General features: G+C 37.7%; 1 protein-coding gene across 1 annotated transcript; it reads left to right on the top strand.

The window, feature by feature from the left end:
- The first annotated feature begins 1,059 nt into the window (after positions 1-1,059).
- LOC126883802 (uncharacterized) lies at positions 1,060-6,250 on the top strand. The gene is made up of 2 exons (XM_050649472.1): positions 1,060-3,440; positions 4,723-6,250. The coding sequence occupies exons 1-2, from the start codon at positions 1,060-1,062 to the stop codon at positions 6,248-6,250; spliced, it is 3,909 nt and encodes a 1,302-aa protein (XP_050505429.1).
- The last annotated feature ends 5,698 nt before the right edge of the window (positions 6,251-11,948 follow it).

The raw sequence follows: 11,948 nt of genomic DNA, 5'->3' as shown, positions 1-11,948 counted from the left end.
AACAGAATCTATCATGCATTTTTACGAAAAAATAATGGGACTTTTAAGCTGTATCAACAATTACTTAGAATTACATACTGTAAATGCCGACATTAAAAGAAGCAAACAGGAATTTTTCCGTCAACAAGCTCTCACAACATTTTTAGCAGGCCTACGAGAACCAATGGGCTCTGTTATCAGAGCAATGAGACCAGGAAGTTTAGCTACGGCGATACAATACGTACAGGAAGAAAATAATGTTAGATATCTTCAAAAAAATCAAATAAGTCAACCTTCAACATCAGGAAGAAGCGAAAATTATCAAGAACGCCGACCTCAGAGACAGCAAATGCCTTTACCTGTCCAAAAACCATTTTATCAACAGCAAAATTTTGCACCTCCGCAATGGCAGCAACCAATCAGGCAATTCTACCCACAGAATCAGTTTCAACAACCACATCGACAACAAAACTTCAACCAATTTAGACAAAATTCAAACCCTCCAGCATTCAGGACCCAGAACCAGTCAAATGTATGGGCACCCAAACCCGGACAGCCAAAGCAGCCTAGACCAACACCTATGAGTGGAATATCAGAAACCACAACCGGAGGCCGTCAAAAATTTACACCAAATTACCGAGCACAACCAAAATTCACCGTAGAAGAACTTTACAATATACAATGCCACGGAGATGAGCAAGAAGAGAATGCCGACTACAATGATTACTATGAACCCGAATACGACAATTTTCTACAAGATACATACGAAAATCAACCAACCGAATACGAAGAAAACGTAAATTTTCGAGAGGACCCACCAGAAGCAGCCGAAACGTAATTGAACTTCATTCATTTCCCGACAAGAAGGAGCTACCTTACATCGAAATTTCTGAGCCTTCTTTACGACTTTTAATCGATACAGGATCCACAAAGTCATTTCTTAATCCAGAAATAGCTTCTTCATATTTTCCAAATTATATAAAACACGAACCCTTCATCGTCACATCAATTTTTCAAAATTATTCCCAAAAATATTGTGCTGAAATTCCTTCATTTTCAGAATTTAATTCTGACAGCAAAATGAAATTTTATCTCTTCAAGTTTCACAAAACTTTCGATGGTCTTATTGGCCTCGATAATCTAAAACTTTTCGAAGCCCAATTAAACTTTCCTAAATCACTTCTAGTTACAAAAGATTCTACAATCCCTATCAAATATTATGAAACAAACAAAACACAATTTTATTCCATCCATTTGGAACCAAATTCAATTAGCCAAGTCAAAATTCCAGTCAAAGAAGAAAAAGGAACCATCATTATTCCAACTCAAAAAGTACAAGGCGTCGTAGTACGAGAAGCCCTTACTAACGCCGAGAACCACCTCGCCTGGACCGAAATTGCCAACTTCACGTCAGAACCCATTCACCTTTCTCTTATGGAACCACTCGAAAGCCAGGAAATAGACATTCAAGATTTCCATATATATTCCATGGAAACAACCTGCGGACCAGACTACAGACAAGATATCGACGACTTAATTAAAACTGAACATCTTAACGAAGAAGAAGAGGATCAAGTTCGTCAACTATGCCGAAAATTCTCCGATATATTTCATCAACCAGACACTCCTCTCAGCTTTACTAACGAAGTTAAACACTACATCAAAACCAAGGATGAAGAGCCTGTATATACGAAATCATACCGGTATCCGTATGTGCACAAAGAAGAAGTAAAGAAACAAATCTCTTCAATGTTAGAGCAAGGGATCATTCGACCAAGCCAATCGCCATGGTCCTCGCCCATCTGGGTCGTGGCAAAGAAACCAGATTTATCCGGTAAAATAAAGTGGAGGATAGTGGTAGATTATAGAAAGGTCAACGAGAAGACAATTGACGACCGATACAGAATTCCTCACATTAGCGATATTTTGGACAAATTGGGAAGATGTCAATATTTTACGACCCTCGACTTAGCGAGCGGATTTCATCAAATCGAGATGGCTGAAGAAGACATTCCCAAAACAGCATTTAATGTGGAAAATGGACACTATGAATATTTAAGAATGCCATTTGGACTTAAGAACGCTCCGTCCACGTTCCAACGTATGATGGACAACGTATTGAAGGGACTTCAAGGAGAAATATGTCTCGTCTATATGGATGACGTAATAGTATACTCAACATCATTACAGGAACACATAGTAAATCTCACAAAAGTATTCCAACGATTAAGAGAAGCCCGACTAAAAATCCAAGTTGACAAATGCGAATTTTTAAAAAAGCAAGTTAATTTTCTGGGACACGTAGTCACACAACAAGGAATAAAACCGAATCCAGCGAAAATTGAAGCAATAGAAAAATATCCAATACCGAAAACAACAAAAGAAATTAGAGGATTCCTTGGACTCTTGGGATATTACAGAAAGTTTATTCGAGACTTCGCAAAAATCACAAAACCTCTAACAAGATGCTTGAAAAAGGACGCAAAGATCGAACATACACCCGAATTCGTAGAATGCTTTGAAACATGCAGGAAATTATTAATGAATGAGCCTTTATTGCAATATCCAGATTTTTCCAAACCGTTTAACCTCACAACAGATGCCAGCAATTTTGCTATCGGAGCAGTACTTTCCCAAGGACCAGTTGGCAGTGATAAACCAATTGCCTTCGCTTCCAGGACACTAAATGAAACTGAGACCAAATACTCAACAATAGAAAAGGAAATGCTAGCAATGGTGTGGGCAACTAAGTATTTCCGACCCTACCTATTTGGAAGGAAATTTAAAATACTTTCAGACCACCGTCCCTTGCAATATCTATTTTCCCTAAAGGAACCCAACTCCAAACTAGTACGTTGGAGATTAAAATTAGAAGAATTTGACTACGAGGTAATTTACAAAAAAGGAAAAGCTAATACCAATGCCGACGCACTGTCTCGAATCGAAATTCACACAAAGGAAACTAAGGACATCGATTCACAAATTAAGGAAGTCTTTGACGACTTAGTAGACATGGAAGACGATGGATGGTCAACGACTAATAATCCAGATGCAGATCGAATAATCGACGAGATTGTAGAAGAAAAAGCAACAGAATTAATCCAAAAAAACATCCCAGAAGACACTGTTGAAAACGAAGATCAAAACATCCAAGAAGACACTGTTGAAAACGAAGATCAAAACATGGATGAAGACGGAAATGAAACAATACATACAGCAGTAGAAAACCCAATTCTTGGTATACCTATTTCGGAAAAACCACTTAACTTCTACAATAACCAAATTATAGTCAAAATCGTCAACTACAATCCACGACCTCCAGCAATTATACAAACCTTTCCGAATAAAAGACGTTATCATATCCAGCTATCGAAAGATCAGCTAAAAGCTGATACCATAAAAATTTTTAAGGAACACCTCAACCCGAAAAAGAAGTATGCAATTTTATTTGAAGCAGAAGAAGAAATCTTTGCAGAAATTGGCGAAATTATCAGAAAAACTTTTAAAAACAACGCATATGACTTAGTAAAATGTAATCTTTTATTGGAAGATGTTAATCTAGAAGAACAACAAAAGGAAATTATAAAAAACTATCATGAAGGTAAAACGAACCATAGAGGAATAGCTGAAACAGAAAGCCAAATAAGAAGAAAATATTACTGGCCTAATATGAAGAAAGACATAGAAGATATCATAAACTTCTGCGATATATGTCAAGAAAATAAATATGACAGACTTCCTCCCAAACCAAAATTTATGGTTACACCAACTCCCACTAAGCCACTGGAAATAGTTCACATCGATTTATTCCAGGCTGATGGACAGAAGTTTCTAACCATAATAGACGCATTTTCAAAGTATGGACAAGCCTATCCAATAAATGGAGGAAACGCAATCAATGTACTCAACGCCCTACTAATTTTTATAACCCATCATGGACTCCCAACAATGATAGTAGCCGATAATGGTACGGAATTCAAAAATGGAGTAGTACAAGAATTTGTAGACTCCCATAAAATCTCAATCCACTATACGACACCAGAGAATCCGCAATCCAACGGGATGATTGAGAGATTTCATTCTACATTAATCGAACATCTTCGAATCCTAAGGAACACCAAGGCAAAGCTCCCGATAAAAGAACAAATGCTATACGCTATAATTGGGTACAATAATTCCATACATTCCGCAACGAAGTTACGACCCATTGACATATTAAACGGCCATATCGACGCAAAAGATCCCTTTGACGTTGACATACAGAAAGTAATACTGAATAATTATATTCAGAATCATAGAGAGATAACAAAGGAATTATACAAGGAAGTAAACCAGCATATACAAGAGAATAAAAATAAAGTCATCGAAAATAGAAACAAATCGAGACAGGACCCTATTACGTATAAACCAAGCACAAAAATCTATACACGAAAAACAGTTACCAGAAATAAATTACTTCCGCGATATTCCGCAAAATATATAAAAAGAAATAACGAAGTGACTGTAAACACATCAAAAGCTACAGTTCACAAGAAAAATATAAAACATCAACCTAAGTCAAAAACTAATTCTGAACCTTCCCCACAGGATCACCCTGACGATGGGAGAAGAAGTGAAAATCAAGGACCTGAAAGACAACCCAGGAATAATTCCCCTCAACCTGGGACAAGCAAAGATTCATACTAGCACACACGATTTTATACACTTTTTCAAACTACTACCAATAAAAGAAGAATTGGACAGAATTGAAACCCAGTACGATGCAGTGACCACAGCAATTCAAAATGGACTTAGCCATCCGTATTTTAGCAGTTTACAAAATTTTGACCAAGCTCTTAGATACCAATTAAAATCAGCTCAAGAAAAATTCTCAACAATTTACCCCTATAGCAGAACAAGAAGAGGGCTAATTAATGGACTAGGAAGCATTATCAAAGCAATTTCTGGAAATTTAGATCAAGATGACGCAGAAAAATACAACAATGCTATAGAAACCTTACAGACGAATCAGGAAAATCTTATAAATCATCTTAATCGTCACATTAGCCTGAACAAGAAGATTATAAAAGAGTTTAACGAAACTATCACATTACTAACACACAACCAAGAAATAATAGCAGAAGAAGTAAATAATATCAGCACGAACCTCAATACATTTATTTTTGACTTCAATCATTATTTGCAAGCAAGGAATGTTCTCGACCAATTAAATTTGACCCTTCAAATTATACTTCAGTTACTTAATGACCTAGAAGAAGCCATTACATTTTCTCGTGTAAACACTCTCCATAACAGTGTGATCAAGAAAGACGAAATAAAATGGATAATCAATAAAATGCTAGAGCACCATAAGGCAGACCAGCTTGTGTACATCGAAGACGAAGACATCCTGAAGTACTACGACATCATCAAAGTAGATGCCTATTATTCAAACCATACTATTATATTTATCCTTCATTTTCCTGTCCTACATCCTAATTCCTTTACTTATTATCATTTATTTCCTATACCTACCGCAAATTCTACTACAATCATTCCTCCCGAGCCATATCTCCTCATAAGCGAAAAATCCTTTCAATATTTGGAAGAACCATGTGCCCGAATCGACACAAGATATCTTTGCCAAGAAGGAACAATGCTGGAAGCAACGAAAACTGACGACTGTATCAAACAAATCCTGCAGTTGAGCACCCAAGAAGCTTCTTGCCAATACACCCCCGTCCAAACTCGAGATGTCATCATACAAAGACTATCAGATGCCCACTATATAGGAATATTCCCCGAATCAACCAAAATTACAACTCGATGTTCTACGACAAAAATTTTAGGCCTAAAAGGAACTTATCTCATCAATCTTCCGCCCAGATGTGAATTCAAGACCCCAATCCAGAGTTACATAAATTCAAGAACAACCATCCCAGAGGAACCACTAATGCTTCCCAAAATTAGGACCATAGATATTCCAACAGCGATTAAATTCAAACCATTAAGAATAGATCACATCCCCTTAGACAAACTGCATGAACTCTCTAAGGAAGAGGAACATCTAGAGACCATTAACCCGAAATTATGGAACCATAGCCATAACCATTTTTGGATGACTCCTTTATATATCTTAATTACAATAATCTGCCTCTATATATGTTACAGGTATAAAACAAATAACAAAAAGCCCAACTCTAGCGACGAAACTCCAGAAGAGGCCAACTCAACAGTTCTGTTCGTCCCTCACAAAACTTCTTCAGGGGATGGAGTAGTTACAGTACAATGACCGCTACCATCCAGTAAATTCTACCACGTGGAGTCAACACGAGTCTACCGCTTGAACATTCTGGACCTAATTGCGACGTATTGGACAGCAAGATCAGCAATTATAAAATTATAAAACACCATGTAAAAATCAATATTTTTCAGTCTGATTAAAATCTCTAAATAAAAGTCTAATTTAAATGTTAAAGTAAAGTCTGATTTTAAATTATTGAGTTGTATCTAAAATCTTTGTTTGTCGAAATAAAAGTTTTAATTGTGAAGTTTAGTTTTTAAAAAAGTGTTTTTCCAAAGAACATTCATAATTCGCGTCACGTGATACCCCCTCTCCGCTGCAGGCAGCCATTACACTGGTCCGCCGCGCAATTTTGTGTGCCAGTCTGCTGTTGTCTCTTGAGTGCGGTGGATGTGTTGCGTAGTGTGTGTTCCAAATTTCATATTTTGGTGTAGTTTTTTGAACAATTGTGCAATGAATGATGGCATTATCAAAGACAGTGATCACTAGACAAGAATTCCAGTGTCCGTTTTTCGGTACACCAAGAGACTTGCCGCCTAACAAGCTCCCTATAGGAGAGGACGTTCTTCGATGTATATCGAATGAGAGGTATAATTTAGCAGTTAAAGTAAACAACAAAAGAGTTAGTTTTGGACAAGTAGCCAATACAGTAGCTGGCAAAATAGTGTGTTTGTACAATAGAGCATCAATTCCCACCGTAAGTGATAAGAGAGTAGTACAACTGTTGACTGCACTGCATGACAAGTATTATAGTTTAAGAAAATCTCATACTCGAGACAAAAACAAGGAAGTCTTTAAGAGAAACCTTGATGATTTTAAGAAAAAATGCTGTTTGCTTTTTGACATTGCGGCATGCAAATGCCCCATTGCCCTTGAATGTACCTGTCATAAAACATCGGATCAATGCCAGTGTATCTGCTCAATAACTTGTACTTGTGAAAAGCTTAAAAAAATACCTTTACTTGAGCTGAAATTTATCTATTCACTACGCACTCACGGCATTGGCAAAATTGGAGGTGTGGACTTAAATGAAACAAAGAAACGTGCCAAATCTTTACAGAGGAAATCTCGTTCCAGCTGTCCAAAACCAAAAGTAGATGTCCAAGTTTCCGAAACTGAACAACGTGATGAATCCTTGACCTCCAGTGACGATTGCAGTGACAGTGACCAAGAATTCATACCTGAATCTCCAAAAAAGAAATCCGGTTGGCAAATGAGGATTAACCTTAAATCTACTGCATTAACTAGTGATCGTTACGGTGTTTCCGATCGTGCTACAGCAGCAATAGCCTCAAGTGTTTTGCAGGACGTTGGCGTGGTAACTAATAGCGACAATTCACAAGTAGTTGACAAGTGTAAAATAAGAAGAGAAAAACACAATGTTAGGGCTGATTTGTCCAGTTCTATAACAGAAAATAAGCTAATTGGGCTATATTTTGATGGCCGTAAAGACGACACTATTGTGGTACAAGAGGCACATTCAAAACGATTTAAAAGAGTGGTAAAGGAGGAACATTACGTGCTTATACAAGAACCTGGTAATATATTTCTGGGTCACGTGACCCCGAATTCAGGAAGTTCAGAGGATATTGCGACCTCTATTATATCCTATTTGACAAGCAATGACATTTCTTTGGACGAATTAGTCGTTATTGGCTGTGATGGCACCAATGTTAACACCGGATTGAAAAACGGTATAATACGCCGTATTGAAACACACTTAGGTAAGCCTCTGCAATGGGCAGTTTGTCTTCTTCATTTTAATGAACTACCCTTCCGCCATTTATTTCAGTATTTAGATGGTAAGTCGACCGGGCCAAATTCTTTGAAAGGACCGATTGGTGGGAAATTGATCAAATGTGAAACACTTCCAGTAGTGCAGTTTGAAAGTATTGATTGCCAAATCCCTGAGATAGACAAAAAAACTCTTAGTAAGGATCAGAAGTATTTGCTGGAAATATCAGAAGCGATTAAATCAGGTGAATGCCCAAAAGATTTATCAATCAGGGATCCAGGACCTTTGTCTCACTCAAGGTGGCTAACAACAGCGAACCGTGCTTTAAGACTCTACATTAGTCAAGAAAATCCAACTGCTGAGTTCCAGGAAATAGTAATATTCATTCTGAAGTCATATATGCCGATGTGGTTTTGTATTAAGAAGACCAAACTTTTTACTGATGGCCCTAAGCTCGTGCACCAATGTATTGAAACCTCAAGATATCTTAAAGATGAACTCAAAGCTGTAATTGACCCAGTTATAGAGAGAAATGGGTTCTTTGCGCATCCAGAACATGTTATGATTACTATGACTCAAGATCCCAGAAAACATATAAGAGAACTGGGCCTCCGCCGCATCATTAAGGCAAGAGAAAGAGACCAAAAGAGGAAAACAATTCGAACGTACGTGGCACCTAAGCTAAACTTTTCCGCAACAGACTACACGGAATTAAATTATTGGACAAACTGTGAATTTTCTTCGCCGCCTCTATTGAAAGATGTCACTGATGATGAACTGAAAACCTACATCAAAACAGAAGAAGTACCGAAGTGGGAAATCCTATCACAGAAGATGCCAGTCCATACTCAAGCAGTGGAGAGAAGCGTCAAGTTGGTGAGCGAGGCTTCTGCTAAGGTTTGCGGATCTGCAGCTCGAGACGGGTACATAAGAACGACACTTAAGTCAAGGTCCACGATGCCAGCCTTTGATAACAAAAGACAGTTCAAACTACCAGACATGTAATCTATTCGTAAGTGAAATATGTACTTTGTATTTATTGGATAATACATCAATAATATGTTGAAGCTTGTATATATTTATTTTTCCTAAGTCCACATTTTTGAGGTTTTCAACACTTTTTTGCTATTTTTACAGCCCATGCGCGAACGGAAGATGTTAAAACTCATTACCAGTATTTTTATATTAATTCATTAGTGTGTCGTAGATGACATTTTTCCCTATTACATATTAAATATCGTAATAAAAAAAATTATTAAAAATTTCCAAAAAACTTTAATTTTTTCAAAATTTAATCAAACTTTAGAGCTCATGCGCGAACGGAAGATAACATCCGATAATTTTAATATTTTTTCCCCTATTTAGTCATACCATTTAGCAACTTTTCCGCGGTATTCCGATCCGAAAAAAAAATATCGATTTTTTTCGACCCACCCTATTGTTCAGTTCTATATACAAGCTAATTCAAGACATTTGGCGAGAAGAAACAATGCCAGATGAATGGAAATAAGGGGTTATTATACCAATACACAAAAAAAGGAAACAAAAAGCAATGTATTAACTACCGGGGAATAACACTCCTAAACACCACCTACAAGATCCTTGCAAACATTCTGCTAGAAAGAACCAAAACATACACAGAAGAAATCGTTGGAGATTATCAATGCGGATTTAGACCGGGCCGCTCTACTATTGACCAGATATTCACAATAAAACAGATAATGGAAAAATTCTGGGAGTTTGATCGTGAGCTTTATCAGATGTTCATAGGTTTTAAACAAGCATTTGATAGAGTATGCAGGGCTAGACTGTGGAGAGCGATGCAAGAACTTGGCTTTCCAAAAAAACTAGTCAGGTTGATACGGATGTGTATGGAACGGTTACGATGTAAGGTGAGAGTTGGACAACAATATTCGGAGACATTTGAAATAAACAATGGACTAAAACAGGGAGATGCACTTTCACCACAACCCTTCAACTTAGCTCTGGAGCACATAATCAGAAGTGCAAGAATCGAAAAACCGAATACAGTATTTCATCGAGAAGGACCAAACTTACTACTGGCATTTGCAGACGATATAGCTCTAATAGAAATCACACGATTAAGGATGAAGGAGACTTTCGTGAGATTCGAGAAGGAAGCAGAGAAGATGGGGCTCCAAATCAACGAAAACAAGACGAAATATATGTATATGAGCCGCAATTACCAAAGCAGAGACAGAATCGGTCAGAACATCACCATCGACGACTTTAACTTTAAGCGCGTTAGAGAATTCAAGTATCTTGGAACAACAATAACTGAAGACAATAACGGATCACAAGAAATAAACAACAGGATTTAGACCGGCAACAGATGTCTTTTTGCCCTCCAAAACCTTATAAAATCGAAACAACTAACAAGACGTACGAAGATACATGTCTATAAAACAATCATACGACCCGCTGTGATGTATGCAAGCGAAACGTGGACGATAACAAAGGCAAACGAAGAGAGACTATGTGTTTGGGAAAGAAAAATCTTAAGGAAGATCTTTGGTCCTGTGCTGGATGAAGCATCAGGACAATATAGGATAAGAACTAACAAAGAGCTCCAAGAACTTTACCCAGACGACAACGTCATAAAAGAAATAAAGTCCAGAAGACTCCAATGGGCAGGACACCTCAGAAGACATTTTGACCAAAGAACAGTAAGACTGGTGTGGAAGGAAGTCCCAACTGGAAGGAGACCACGCGGACGCCCTCGACTCCGGTGGCGAGATAATATAGCAGGAGACCTAAGCGCGATGGGCGTGGAGAATTGGATGGAGGTTGCTCAAGACAGAAAACAGTGGAGGCATGTTTTGTCGAGTCGGCTAAAATCCACGAAGGGTTGTAACGCCACGGACTAAGTAAGTAAATAAGTACGGAGTACATCTGCAGGGTACAAGGTTTCTCCCGATATGATAATCTGACGCGCTCGAGTAACTGCAAAAATCCCTGCCTATACTCCTCTACCATGAATAATAAATACTTCAGTCATCCATGATAGCTATCGTTCACCCTAGCTTAGCTCAGTCTCCCAAGGTGTGTGTTCGTCTTGTCCTAATCAAAAACATGAACAATGAAGATAAGGATTGGAAGCAAAAAAAACAATATTTTAACTAATCATGTTTATTATTATTATTTATAAGACATGTGTTAGACCCGTACTGACATACGCAGCTGAGACAAGGGCCGAGACAACAAAGATCAAACAGATAATGAGAACAACAGAGATGAAACCCCTAAGATCCATAAGAGGTATCACACTCAGAGATAGAGTACGAAACGAAGACACATTGAGAGAGCTAGGCGTTCAGGACGTAGTGAGATGGACAAGAGCGCGACGACGCATGTGGAGGGACCACGTAGATCGGATGGACCCTGAACGTATGGCGCATTGGGCGAAAACACAGAAGCCCAACACCAAGCGACCCATAGGGAGACCCAAAAAACAATGGTACGAGAGTTGGAGCTCCGGATCGCAGCAAATACTGTAACAGAAGAAACAGAACATAATCCTATTATAAGAAGAAGAAGAAGAAGAAGATGTTTATTATTCAATAAAGATATAATTAAAATATGACTTATTAAATGCAATAACAAATAACATTCCGTAAAACAAAGTCGAGAAAACGTAGCACCGAGCCAAACTCACTCTTAGCTCTAATTTTAAAATCTTGTGAAGATCACTATTGTCATTTTGTTAAAATTCACTCTAGCTTTTTCTATTCTAATTTTAATCTCCTGGAAGTAATCATTTGTGGAGTTGATCATTGTTCCAAGATATGCATATTGGTCTACTCGTTCGATATTGGTTCCGTTTATGAGGAGATTCTCGATATTTATTTTAGTTTTAGATATTCTCATAAATTTTGTCTTCTTGATGTTCATTGTTAGACCGTACTCTTGGCTATATATCGCTATTCTGTT

Source organism: Diabrotica virgifera, chromosome 4 (assembly GCF_917563875.1).
Source record: "Diabrotica virgifera virgifera chromosome 4, PGI_DIABVI_V3a".
Taxonomy (NCBI): Eukaryota; Metazoa; Arthropoda; class Insecta; order Coleoptera; family Chrysomelidae; genus Diabrotica; species Diabrotica virgifera.
The sequence above is the reverse complement of the archived record's forward strand: the minus strand, read 5'-3'. Positions and strand labels throughout refer to the sequence as shown.